The sequence below is a fragment of the Ramularia collo-cygni genome (assembly GCF_900074925.1).
Source record: "Ramularia collo-cygni strain URUG2 genome assembly, contig: RCC_scaffold08, whole genome shotgun sequence".
In the NCBI taxonomy this organism is placed as follows: domain Eukaryota; kingdom Fungi; phylum Ascomycota; class Dothideomycetes; order Mycosphaerellales; family Mycosphaerellaceae; genus Ramularia; species Ramularia collo-cygni.
Genome location: NW_019716262.1, coordinates 923429 through 937290, shown reverse-complemented (window position 1 = coordinate 937290; position 13862 = coordinate 923429). Strand labels below are relative to the sequence as shown.

At 52.5% G+C, this 13862-nt stretch overlaps 4 protein-coding genes; 2 read left to right on the top strand and 2 right to left on the bottom strand.

The window, feature by feature from the left end:
- Positions 1-147: 147 nt before the first annotated feature.
- RCC_05897 (related to HATPase_c domain protein) lies at positions 148-5760 on the top strand (the record flags this gene model as incomplete). XM_023771161.1 has 4 exons in its annotated part: positions 148-505; positions 673-718; positions 775-1201; positions 1357-5760. The coding sequence occupies 4 exons, from the start codon at positions 148-150 to the stop codon at positions 5758-5760; spliced, it is 5235 nt and encodes a 1744-aa protein (XP_023626929.1).
- A 1469-nt stretch (positions 5761-7229) lies between these two features.
- RCC_05896 (probable sugar transporter STL1) lies at positions 7230-9057 on the top strand (the record flags this gene model as incomplete). XM_023771160.1 has 3 exons in its annotated part: positions 7230-7353; positions 7428-8633; positions 8690-9057. 3 exons carry the CDS (start codon positions 7230-7232, stop codon positions 9055-9057), a joined length of 1698 nt encoding a protein of 565 aa, XP_023626928.1.
- A 576-nt stretch (positions 9058-9633) lies between these two features.
- On the bottom strand, positions 9634-11600 carry RCC_05895 (uncharacterized protein; the record flags this gene model as incomplete). XM_023771159.1 has 4 exons in its annotated part: positions 9634-10792; positions 10847-10991; positions 11072-11196; positions 11419-11600. 4 exons carry the CDS (start codon positions 11598-11600, stop codon positions 9634-9636), a joined length of 1611 nt encoding a protein of 536 aa, XP_023626927.1.
- Positions 11601-12281: 681 nt separating this feature from the next.
- On the bottom strand, positions 12282-12644 carry RCC_05894 (uncharacterized protein; the record flags this gene model as incomplete). Its single annotated transcript, XM_023771158.1, has 1 exon — positions 12282-12644. The coding sequence occupies one exon, from the start codon at positions 12642-12644 to the stop codon at positions 12282-12284; it is 363 nt and encodes a 120-aa protein (XP_023626926.1).
- Between the last annotated feature and the right edge of the window lie 1218 nt (positions 12645-13862).

Genomic DNA, 13862 nt, shown 5'->3' with positions numbered 1-13862 from the left:
TAAATCGCAGAATCGATCGCATCACATCCTCCGCCACCATCTGCGGAGGCTCAGCCGATGACGGGCAGCAACGACATGACATCTCCTTGAAAAGGCTATTGCGCCGTCTACATTGCATTTCAGTATATTCTACAAGTCGGAATTATCATGGCGGCTTCTCAGAATCTCTCGCGCCTGCGAGAGCAGACGATGAGCAGTCTGCAGGACGAGGAGGCGGTTACAGTCAACACACGCGCGTTGATTGACAAAGTTCTGGCGCGATACTCTGGTGAATGGACCACCCTTCGAGAACTTATACAGAACGCAGCCGATGCTCAGGCTCGCAAGGTCACTATTCGATTCGAGACGCTACCTTCGGCCACGGTTCCTCTTCCACAGACCCGGGATACTACGGCTCATTTAAAGCATACTCTCCTCAACCACACTCTGAAGACGCTCATTGTAACGAACGATGGAGACAATTTCAATGAGAACGACTGGCAGCGTCTGAAACGTATCGCCGAAGGTATGTTACGATCCCTTTGTTATCTTCACATGATTATTGCCTCAGCCTCGAATCTGCGTCCAGCTCGAGGCAGTTCCCGACCTTTATCTTTGATTTCAGTTCAGACTTCACAGACTCTCCGTGCAACTGAGTTTCTTCAGTCCCTTTTCACTGACGCTCCGTGACAGGTAATCCCGATGAAACGAAAATCGGGGCTTTCGGTGTTGGATTCTAGTAAGTGATCTCAGCTCTCAAAACTCAAGATGTATGCTGACTATTCGACCTTATAGCTCGACCTTTGCGGAATGTGAAAACCCATTTGTGAGCTCCGGCAACCAGTCCATCGCATTTTACTGGAAAAAAGATTCTCTGTTCACAAGGAGGGGGACCCTCTCCGGAGAGCAGGGCGCACAAGCAGGCACTACCTTCATGCTAGATTACCGAAGTCAGACCACGCCTATTCCGTCGTTGATGAGTCTTTGCCAGTTTCTGGCGACTAGCTTGACGTTCGTCGGCCTAGAAGCAATCGAATTGTGGCTTGATGACTGGAACATCGCAACACTGAGCAAAAAGACAGCTCCTAAAGTAGCTGTCAATATCCCCGGCGATGTCAATCCTAAGACGAGAGACGGGCTTATGAAGATCGTCGACGTGGAATCGCAGAACGCCCAGATTGACGCGAAATGGATGAACGTTTTGAGTTGGGACCGAAAGTCTGTAAGTCCAAGCATCCTGCGCAAGGTCTCGGGACATTGTCAACGCGAAGGGCATCTACGCATCTGTGGAGCCTTGCCGTCTCGGAAAGACCGCCCCATCTTTCTGCTAGCCTCTCTTAATCAGACAGCGCTAACAGTTTGTTTCGTTGCTTTTAGGCACAAAATCCTGCCGTACAGCAGAGCGACCCAGGAGGTATTAGCCTGCGTAGCTTTTTCGGCCGATTTGCGGCCAGTGCAACAAACTCGGCCGCTACACGTGCAGCCCAACGTGAAGAGGAAGCCTTACAGCAGAAGATTGCCGAGGACTTGACGGGTTACAGTACAGCGTCCGTGTTCATTCGAGTGAGCACAGTGAACATTGCGACAAATCTGAGCAGGCAATTGGCACAGGAGCTCGAGCGAGCAACGAAGAAGCCTCCTCCTAAGAGGACACGCATCTCCATTTTGACCTCCTCCTCCGACGAGACCAATGCCTCCCTAGCTAGCTATTCTGGGTCTTCAAGTCAGAGAGCGGGTGAGATCTTTGCATCTGTCATTCCAACCAAGCGAGGCAACGTATTCATCGGCTTTCCTACTGCTCAAACGACAGGATTGCTTGCTCATATTTCAGCACCTTCGGTTATTCCCACGGTAGAACGTGAATCAATCGACTTGAACGCGCGATACGTACGAGACTGGAACATCGAGATGCTGCGCATCGCYGGAATTGCGTGCAGAATAGCCTACACAGGCGAGATGGTGGAGCTCAAGAACAAGCTGAACCGACTGCTGTCTGCTGCTGGGAGACGGAAAGTCACACCGGAGGATGTATCCGCAGTGATGCCTTCAGCGATCCACATCTTTCGGCAGTTTGCGTACTCGGAGAGTACTCCCAGTGCCAAGGTCGGTCAGATCATCGAGGAGGCCTTCTGGACGTGCAATCAAAAAGCTAGTATCGATGTCTTGTCTACGCGAGGTGTGCTTCCGAGCCATCAAGTCAGAGTCGCTACAGAGGATCTAAGCTTTGTCGATGGTATTCCTGTGATTCCGGACGAGCTGATGGAGAAAGCGCTCCAGTTTCTGACAAAGCTACGCGATTATGGACTATTGTCTGACATTACCACTGGCGACATCAAGAAGGAGCTCGAATCTCAGGCGCTCGACGAGAAGCAAGTTAGAGAATTGGTCAAGTGGGCTGCCACCAAGGTCGCACGCCAGGATATGGACGCCACGGTGGTGCAAGGCTTGTTTCACGGCACCATTGGCGCGATCAGCGAAGAGTTTTTGGCTAGTTCATCTACCCCGGTACTTCAACTCGGGCATGTCAAGACATTCGTCAATGGGGCCAAAATCCCCACAGATCTTCCAACTCCTGCCCAAACGATTCCGTTCCGCTTCACAAAGGGCCTCTCGTCATCACAGCTGCAGTCGATAGGCTGGGAAGAGCTCCAAATTGTGCCATGGGTGCAATGGATCATTGAGAGCGATGGCCATGGCTTTGGCGACGGCAAAAGTCTCACTGCCACTCCTGAAGTTGCTTCGCAAGTCATGCCTGTCATTTCCAAGTCCTGGGACGGCCTGTCACAATCTTCAAAGCAAACCATTCAGGAGCTCTTCATCCCCCGGACAGTGATACCAACCAAGCTGGGCATGAAGAAACCGCCTCAGGCATACTTTGGCAATGTCAAGTTGTTCGACGACCTGCCTACCATTGTGGGACTACAGGGCGTCAAGGAGAAATTTTTGTCCACCTTGGGAGTGCGAAAGACCGTCGAGCTAGGTGTTGTCTTCGAGAGACTCATGGCGAAATCGAACTCTGCATCTCCTGATGAGGGTAAGTGGAGCCATGTGGACCTCATCAAGTATCTGCTCAGCGTCAAGGATGACATCCCGTCAGAAGACGTCAAGCGCCTTCGGCAGACACCAATATGCCCAGCTGAGAGTTCCGCGGCCACCGACTCAACGACTAAAGGCAAGCTGTATCGATTATCTGAGCTCTTCGACCCGGACGATGCAATTCGACGCCTCAAGCTTCCTGTCCTCCAGTGGCCAGGTCAGTACCGTGCATCATCGCCAGAAGGCCGGTTCTTGAGGTTGCTCGGTCTACAGGAGTACCCCGCCGTCCCAGACCTGGTTGGAATCCTCGCAAAGGCACCGGTAGGCAGTGAGCTTCAGCAAAACACGCTGACCTATTGGATCAACAACGCATATCACAATGGTTATACAAAGTACCCTCTCGCCGAGATCAACCAAGCGTTCCTGCCCACTCTGCCATTCGCAGGCGAGGGCAACAATCTGGTCGCTAAGCCCTCGCAATGCTATGCCAATCCGAAGGCTGCAGTATTCCGTTTCCGCACGCTCCGGGAGGATCTGCAGCAGCATTATGCTTTATTCGGAGTTGCATGGGATCCTCCCATTGAGGTCTGCGCTGAGCGTTTGATAAACTCTCCCCCAGCAGACAAATCCTCGGCACAGAGCCTGTATGCCTACCTCGCAGGCAGATTGAATGAGATTGGACCAAATGGAAACCTTGCCGAGCACCTGGGCAATGCTTTGATTGTGCCATTGAGCGAGAGGACTTCGATGAACAAAACCCCACGCTTACGTCTTGTTGCGCCTCGCGCTGTTTACCTTGGAGATGGACAGACTTATGGCGACATCTTCGACTTCGTAGACTTTGGGCACGAAGCAAACACATTTCTTCTGCGCGTCGGATCCAAGCATGAGCCTAGCGCTGCCGAGATTGCTGACATGCTTGTTCGCCAACCCTCTCGACTGTTGAATACCTTGRGTGTCGACAAGTACCTTCAGCTCCTTCGCAAGATTGCAGAGAGTGCTGCCACTCTCAAGAAGGACAAGGCGCTGTGGAAGCGACTGAAGAACTCATCTTGCTTACTGGCCGAAAAGCTGGTTCGAAGTCGAGGGGCAGCCTACGACGATGAGAAGCGCGACAACGACGAGGACGAGCCGACGATAAAGGAATATTCGCTGGCAAAAGCTCCGGAGATGGTACTGGTCGACGATTTCCAAACGTATCGACTATTTCAGGCCAATCTTCTGGCCGCACCGCAGGAAGAGGTGTTGGAAGATCTGTATGCCTCACTCGAGACTCCCTGGCTTGGAGGGTTGGTCGAAGACGATTCGCGTATGGGGCAATTGCTTAAAGATCAGTCCGCTGGCGGCAGGCTGCAGATGCTGCTCATCGAGCGCTGTCGCCTTTTCCTGCACGACCACGCTCCTACCGCCATCCGACATGATGCCAAATGGCTCGAACAGAACCTCTCGGTCAAAGTCGTCGAATTTCTCCAAATCACACGACGCCTGAAGGGCTACAAGATGCAGTTCGTGGAGAAGCGGACAGCATCGCTTCATAGCCACACGCTGTATGTGACGGCTCGATTCGACTTGTACGAGGTCAGCCGCGCACTGACTGGCCTTTTGCTCAAGCGGCCGAAACAACAAGACCTTCTGGCATTCGAGACGATCATGGAAAGCGACCTTCGTAGACTGAAGACCAAGGGATACAATGTTGACCGAATCCTGCGGGCGAAAGCAGCAGAATCTCGCATCGCAGACTCAGAGCGACAGCAGCGAGAGGAGGAGCAACGACGGCTGATAGAGGCCGACTCTGCAAGTCGTCCGGCCCAGGCACCAGCAGCGAGGAATGCCCAGGGCATGCCAGCGCAAGCTCCCCAGCTTGAAGCTCCTCCTGAGACACCTAAGCAGCCAAGCATGCCAGGCTCCTTCAACGACTCCCCGGAGACGAGCAGATCAGGTAGTATGGATCAAGACAAGAAGCCCWCATCGTTTTTCAACACAATCAGCAAGCACCTTGGTCTCAATGCGGGGAGTCAGGCCGGACAGCAAATGCAGAACTTGCTGGGTAATGGGCAGCAGAATGATGGACGGTCCTCGGATCTTCCTCCTCCGTACGAAGCCCGAGATACGACAGGCGATCGAAGTGTCACGCCTGGCACTGAACGTGTTACCTCTCCTCGCGATGTTCAGTCCAATTTGGAGTCCGCCATCAAGGCCTCTCGAGAATACAGCGCCTCCAATCTCTTCTCCGCTCCCCAAACAAAGAATGTGAAAGAGACGCCTTCGTACTGCGATCATACACCAGCACAGGATATTCAGCTGATCTCTGAACTCAACAACGGCTTCAGATTGTATCTATCGCGCGACAACCCAGACCCCAACACTTTTCTGCAAGATAACAGAGATGCCATTGCAGATTTCGTCTTTGTGCTGCGGGAGGTTTCCAACGTGTTCGAACTCCCGGCCAAGACAATTAACATCTACCACGATCTCAAGGGAGCGGCAATCGCCTTCAACAGTAATGGCAGTCTTTTCTGCAATCTGAGGTACTTTCTACAATTGCATGCAGCTGCAATGGGGAGCGGCGAAGGCAAAGTCGAAGCGATGGCATACTGGTGGATCACGCTTTGTCATGAGTTGGCGCATAACCTTGTGAAGGATCATTCGAGTAGCCATAGCTACTACACGGAGAGCTTCGCTGCGGCATACTTCCGGCGAATGGTCTGGCTTGCGGGGAAATTTGCGAATGATGGTGGAAGATAGATGTACGTGGTCGAGAAGGGGTCGATGTGTACCATGTACTACATACAGAACGTGTGATGCTACCTTAGACCTAGACCAATTAGACACCTATATCACGTTTGACTTCGATCAATGGGCCAGTTATTATCTAGTAAGACTTTAACGAAATGTGCGTCGTCGGTTTGCGCAGCTTCCTCTGCAATTGTCTCTGACTGATCGAGAGATCCCCCCTGGAGAACGCAGCAGCATATTTCATCGTCCGGTGGACTGTCCGAGACGTGATACATGTTCAATAGGCAAATAGGCGAAGTATAGTTTGTAAACGCGGGCAAAGTTGATTGTAAACTTGATGAAAGAAGCCGCCCGTTTCATTGTGGGTGCAAGCAGAGGAAGTGCCTGAGGTGGACATCCCCATCCTCTGCAACTTCCAGGTTAGGGTGTTACACGTCCAAGGGTCGGATCACATGGACCGTAAAGCTAAACTAGGGCGGCAAGGGTCTCGAGGCCGCTATATAGTTGGCTGTTTTACATGTGTCTTTTGGAGGATTCGATGGGCACTGCGAGTAACGATGCGGGTTTCCTGAACAAAGAAAATACAGGGGTTCGATAAGGGACTGGAGAAGCGGTAAATCGGCGGGGATTGGACAGAGACAAGACCCTCGAAATGTTAGGTGTAGGGAACGACAAGAGAGATGTACCTCCGTACTTTGTGATCACCTCTCTACTTTTTGCTGTACGCGAGAGACACGTACCTCCTTCAGCACACCCATTTTACCGCCGTCTTTTGACCCTCCACGGCCCATCACCTGCACGTGCGGCCGCCATCCTCGACTATAGTTCTATCCCAGCCGTGTCTTCAAACTGGGGTGGGTGTTTAGAGGTACGGAGTACCCGGCTAGTACCATCAAATAGCTGGCTCAAGCTGTGCAGTGTGGGTCTCTACGTCGAAGCAACATTCCACCGCCTTTCCCTCCTCCGCCCTACACCCTTCCCATCCACCCGATTAATTCTGCCGTGGATTGGACTCTTCCCCAAGAGTCCACGCTTTCACCATTCACTTTCCCAGCGGCAGCTCCAACACTCGCCAACCTGCCAACATCCCACTGCACAATCTTGCACGCAGATACGACGACGAAGACGACGACGACAACAACGAAAAGGGCGACCGGTCCCGCCTGACGAGGCGCTCCGGATCCGCCTCYTCGTACGAAGACGACGAAGACGACGACGACGACTTCTCCTTGTGGAGCGATACAGGCGATCTTGTTGACCAGCTCGAAGAAGATCCTTTAGCTGCTCGTCTCAACCCAAGCCTCGACCGCGGCCGCTCGCGCCAAACCAAGCGAGTGCGCTACGCTTCGAACGAGAAGCATCGGCAGCATAGTCACCCGCGCTATTCTGGCGTGCTTGTAAAGAGAAAAGAGGACATTACTGTTCCCACGCCGCCCAGCCGTCCACTGAACTGGGGACAGCGTCTGCTGGTCAGAACCATGGCTCCCAATGACTCCTCCTCGCGTATGCATGGCTTGCATGGCAAGAAGCTCATCTATTTCTTGTCCATTTTTGTTTCGCTGGGTGTATTTTTATTTGGATATGATCAGGGTGTTATGTCGGGTACGTATAGCTAGCTAGGCATGGTTGCGCTTCCATGTGCTTGTAGCACCTACTGATCACTGTGCTCGCATCAGGTATCATTACGGGTCCGTACTTCAAGGACTACTTCAACCAGCCCTCTCCCGCAGAAATCGGAACCATGGTGGCTATTTTGGAGGTGGGAGCTTTTATTTCATCCCTCAGCGTGGGCCGCATTGGAGACATGATTGGGAGAAGGAAGACAATTCTGTACGGCGCAATGGTATTCGTGGTTGGAGGAGCCATTCAGGCTTTCGCTACAGGCATGCCTACGATGATGCTCGGGAGAATCATCGCCGGTTTTGGCGTGGGTGCGCTCAGCACCATTGTGCCTGTATACCAGAGTGAGATCAGTCCGCCTCATAACCGCGGCAAGCTCGCATGCATTGAGTTYTCGGGAAATATCTTCGGGTACATGTGCAGTGTCTGGGTGGACTATTTCTGCAGCTATATCGAAAGCGACTGGGCATGGCGGTTCCCGCTGCTCATGCAAGTCGTGATGGGAAGTCTGCTGGCTGTGGGAAGCTTCCTCATAGTGGAGTCGCCGAGATGGCTATTRGACAACGATCACGATGAGGAAGGAATTGTGGTGATTGCCAACCTGTACGGGAAAGGCGATATTCACAACCCCAAGGCTCGGGATGAGTATCGCGAGATCAAGATGAACGTTCTCCTTCAGCGCCAGGAAGGAGAGCGCTCGTACAGGGACATGTTCAAGCGTTACGGAAAGCGAGTGTTCATCGCCATGTCTGCTCAGGCATTGGCGCAATTGAACGGAATCAACGTCATCTCCTATTACGCGCCGCTTGTTTTCGAACAAGCAGGCTGGGTAGGACGAGACGCCATTCTTATGACGGGAATCAACGGACTTACTTACCTGGCTTCTACAATCCCTCCCTGGTACCTGGTAGATCGCCTTGGAAGACGCTTCATTCTGCTAACAGGAGCCGTGGCCATGATCATATCGTTATCCGCCATTTCCTACTTTATCTACATCGATATCCGGCTCACACCTACATTGGTCGTCATTTTCGTGATGATCTACAACGCCGCTTTTGGATACTCATGGGGTCCGATTCCATGGCTATACCCTCCAGAGATTCTGCCGCTCAGCATTCGTGCAAAGGGTGCCAGTCTGTCTACCGCAGCCAACTGGGCTTTCAACTGGCTGGTGGGAGAGATGACTCCCATCTTGCAGCAGGCAATCAAGTGGCGGCTGTATCTAATGCACGCATTCTTCTGCGCCGTCAGTTTTGTAGTTGGTGAGTTCTCCCATCCTTCCTCCCGTGTATGTCGAAAATACTGACAAACCGTACAGTCTACTTCATCTACCCCGAAACCGCAAACGTTCGTCTAGAAGACATGAACTCCCTCTTCGGCGACGCAACCACCATCGCTCCCACACCCGAAACCCTCGCAGAAGCCGAGTCTCTCTTCGGCGATGCTCGATCCCCGGTCCCCTCTTTCCGACTAGGAGAAGGCGGCGAGCCCGACGACATGGACCTTCAACCTCCAGAAGTAGACGTCCAAGACGGCAAGCCCATTCTCAACGAACGCGGCGAAGGCGTCGGAGGCTGGATCAGCAATGTCGTGAAGCGTGCCAAGGGTGATGATCCAGATGGTAGTAGTGGGAACGGTGGTGGAAGTGGGAAGTATAGTCGTGTTGGTCAGGAAGATGATCGATGAGATGTGGTTCCCTTTTGGGACGATTGGATTCTTGGATGCGTTGGTGCGAGAGTCAATATAGAGGTGTTTTTTGCATCAATTTCATGCCGTGGATGTTTTTTTGCATTGGCTGTATGTACCACATAGCTAGACGGAGGAGAAGGATCAAGGACATATTGGAAAAATTTAGAAAAGAAGATGGAGCAATGTTGGATTTTGAGGAGACTTGGAGAGATCATCTTCCAAGTAAACCATCTCAGTACTCCCAACAATCTGTGCATCAACTTTTCTCTGCTCCGTCTGTTCGTGGCCTTCTGGATGAGGAAGGCAGATCTGACTCTCCGTAAGACTGCCTCTCTCTGTGCCTACAGCTACCTGTTCGCGAGCGTTGTGGTTGATACGGCTTCGTCCTTATCTGTCGAAACTAGAGGCGGTGTTGGTATTCTTTCTGCAAGTCAATGTCCGCAGGACATATCGATTGAGTGGTCATAACTACCAGATCACGGGCATGGCAGTGAATTTACTGCGAGAAGAGTGCAAATTCCTCGATTTAAACTTCGTTATGTGCAATTTTAGGGGGTCATATCTCATTGCTACCTAGGCGAAACCGCACTGCGCTGCTTGGATAGCCTCCGCAGCCGCTCGAGGCATCGAACGTGCGTGCGTGAATGGCTGAGTCCTCATATATGCACTCACATCGCGCTGAGATCGAAGAGTGTCAAGATAGATCGCCACCTGCGGAAGAACGTCCTCATTCGCCTGATCAGGTCTCGCCTCATATTCCTCAATCTTGAGCAGGTTGAAGGGCTCGCTGGCGGACTTCTCGACGCTGTCATCGAGGAGAATGGTATTCGATTGATCCCAGTGACAATTGAACACCGGCATCTTGGCCTGAATGYTCGGATCGCTCCAAACCCAAGACAGTTGCTTGTAGACCTGAGTATTCGACGTGTATGCTTCCGGACTCAGGCGGAGGTTGTCGCGGGTCCAAATTGCCGCCACACTCTTGAACTGCTCCGGGGTGAAGAACTTTTGACACATGCTGATTACATTGTACGGTTTTGCTGACGACCAAACCATGACCACGTGCTCTGAAAAGAGGTATTCCAAGAACTCGTCGAGATGAGGACGGGGCTGGAAGTTGGAGCCTTTGTTCTTTCGGAAGAGGAGAGTGCCGTTGAGATCGAGGATGACGAGCAACGGGCAGGAGACGCTCGAGTAGACCGGTGGCTGATGAGCAGTCATCATGTAGGCATGGGTGGGTATCGGTCTCGGGACCGCAAAGACTTTTGGCTGGCCAGAACGACGCCCGGGTCCTGGAGGAGAGGAAGGAAGTGGAGATGCTCTCTGAGCTGGCATGGAAGACGCTCCCTGAGGATGACGAGCTGGTAGCGCTGTGGTATCAAAGGCATGTGGTGGGGACGACTGCTTGGATGGACAGGCCAGCAATGCGTATTGCAGTGGCGAYGGTGCAACCAGTCCAGAATTGGGGTAGACCGGTTGCTGACAGCTCACCGGCGCCTGCTGTCCATGCCCTTCCATAGGCAAGTCGTCTCTAGACGCAACGGAGCTAGGATCGACGAGGTCCAGGATCTTTTTGCTGAAGTTCATAGTCTTGCTCTTCGACTCCATTTTGACATCGGCGCCGTTTTGGGTGGCCCTTGTGACCAAGCCCGTAAGATTGATGCAAGGTCCAGTGCGGACTCTCACGGTTGTACCGGCCACTATGGCCTCTGGTGAATCCCCCTCGCGGTATCTAGCTTGTTTGTTAACGCGAGCGCCGTTTATCGTGCGGATACCTTCTACGCACTGCAGCTGTGAGCGCGGAGCAGTCTTTTGCTGTTTTGGGATCGGTTTCTTCAGGGAACCTGTCTGAGACCGAGTCGTGGGAGCTGCATAATCTTCGCTGTTTCCTTGCCAGGAATCCTTTTCATCCGCAGCGCTCTGGCGTGGCGCTGGACAAGAAGCATTCTGAGTCAGCAGACAAATTTCCTGATAAGCTTCCCCCGAATGGTGAATCAGAGGGTTTGCATACCCATACCCATACCGGTCTCCTTTGGATCCTGCGGAGCCTTCACGCGGCGGTGTGGCGGGATGTAGCTGGCGGCATTGTCCAGGGCGAGGTTGCGGTCGAGGCGGCGGGTACGACGAGTCCCATTCCTATTGACACGCAGTTAGCAAATATCTTGGGACAATTAAGTAGAGTGGGCTGTGAATGGACGCGTGAAGAGAACAGGCGCGCTCGATGGGCTGAGCCTATTTCAAGTCGCAAGAACCCTCCCCAATTGCAGAGCCGCTCGAGATCCGACCTCGATGGGTCAAATCTCCTTCAGCAGCGCTCTCGGGCGGGTTTTATCGTGTGTCTCGTGCAATCTCACTCACCTGCTGTTGCCCTTGCCAGTCTGCCCATCCTCCGTGATACCCGTAATAGACGGCTGGATTCGGCTGGTGTTCGAACCCGTATCCGTACGCTTTTCCTGCGCTCCGCCAGTTGATTCCTCCTTTGAAAGCAGCAGCTTCTCCACCGCTGCACCAAGCAGATCGACTTCCGTAGGCGCCGCCATTTTCTTGGTGAGGTTGATGTTGTTGTAAAAGAACGGAAGGTGGGTTCTGTAAAGTCGGGTTGTGTAAAGTCAGGTTCTGGCTCTGCTGCTGGTGCATCTTTGCGCGGTCAGCATCCTCAGTCTCGCTGGGCGACAGCGGAGGGCTCAAGGGATACCTTTGCACAGCGTTGGGGAAGTTGGCGAACTTCATAGCGAGGGTCGAGGATAAGCGATGAATCTTGTGAGAATGAGCGATAATTCTTGTGATTATGTCGCTGTAGAGGCACAATCACGATGTGAAGATAAGGTAGCGATGGAGTGAACTAAGGTAAGTTGAGAGCGAGAGAGTCCAGGGTTGAGAGAACCGAGGCTGAGTCATGTGGGTTGATATTTTGCCTACCTACGGGTACCTCACTGCTTTATGTTTTACAGTCAACAGCACCGAGCGGGCGGCAGTCGTCTCAGGTCCCGCGCCACCTTGGAGAGAGGCTTTGAGCGGCTTTGCAGGTTTAGTCTTTTTCATAATCATTCATCATCAATCCTTCATTCGTCGCTCATCGCTCGTCAATATGTCTGAGACGTTCCGTCAGTACTCTAAAATGACAGACGAACCATATCGCAACGTACCATAGTTGGGCACGAGATGGTTTGGCGGCTCACGTGGTCCGCTCTCCGGTGGCATTCCATCTCATGATGAGCCCCTCAGGCAGCTCTGCCATCAGCGGAATGGACCCCGACCGAGTGTATTCCACCATCCAACCCCAACCTACCATCGGAAACGAGTTCCAAGAGGCTATCGTCGCTGGTATCACCATCGGACTCGTCTTGCCACTCCAAAGCCTTCCTCACTTCAGCCAACAAGCCGTTCTTCCTGAGCAGCTCTTTGGTGGCTTCAATCAGCTGCTCGTAATGAACGCGACAGATGCGGTTATTGCCCCTCTCCTCGAACTCCTTCRAGATCTCACAGATGTTGTCCACCAAGTCCGCCGCGCTGCACCGGACTACCGTGGTTTTGGGCCGTGGACAGCCACAGCCATCGTACACTTCACTTGGTTTKTAGCACATGATTTCAGGCTTCAATCGACCTCTCCGGTCGAGTGTTGAGTGGAGCCGCGAGCGCTCTGAGCTGCGGTATCAAGGTAAGAAAGTCGGTATATGTAGATGTCGGCCAACAAGCCGTCTTTTGATGACCTTCACGGCGCTGAGGAGCTCTCAGAAGGCTGATGTCGTCGAATTGCTGGAGCCGTAGCCATGTATTCCTTGAAGATAGGTGATCTTTCCCGCGGAGTCATCAAATGCCGTTGGGGGGTCGTTTTAATGATTGTTTCGAGGCGAAAGAGGACTCTCTCCACCGTTTTTCACACAGTCGCCAGAATCTTCCAATTTGATGAAGATGGAGACCGACTGAGGTGCCGCATCCAATGTAGTTGGGAGATGGATGTTACGAAACAAAACAAAACGCGGTTCGGGGTGTGATGGTATGACGCGTTTCGAGTCAACCTCACTTTGTTCGGGAGTCGCGGAAGGCAGGCACAACATGCTTTTGGCTGGGATGGCAGTCACGCATGGGACTCCCCGGGGAGCACGGAATTACACGCAGCTATTGTGCGACTGCGATGCCGGGAGAAGCTGCAGAGCTATCAATGCATCTCATCGAAAGACGGAGGCTCATGGGAATCCCGATCTCGTCGAGCCATTCCCACCTTGACGTCGTTCAGGATTGGAGAGAAACAACTCACGGCGCGACTCAAATTGAATGGAAGCAATTTCTCGATTGTGTGCTATGATACAAATCGAGCCAAGGTAGACACCCTACCGACTCGCGGACAGAGTGTGAATCTCATATATCGTGCAACCAGTGCTTTCCATGTGATAAACCCAACTCCGCCTTCATAAAATTCAAAATTTCTCAATATGCAAGCTTTTTTTTTGGTACAAGGTCATTCGGGCCCATGATGTTTCTTCGTTTGATTTCAATCCTGCAGTGTCATTGTCGTGCCCAAAATAAAACAAAGGAAATGCTGTCGAAGGGGCAGATACCCTATACAGTCAAGGGTGCGCCAGTGAAAATGCAATGTCGCCGGTGTTGGTACAGGTCAGGTTCATATGCAAGATCTTGTTGGAATGGTTCTTTCTGTCGAAATGAACACGATCATATCGTGTCAAAGGCCGTTATGATGATCATAAGCTCATGCCAGAGTAAATTTGAAGTGCATGCCGTTGATGTCGTGAAATGCGACAAGGTCGTTTCCATGAATGGGCCAGTTCCTAGCAGACGGGGAG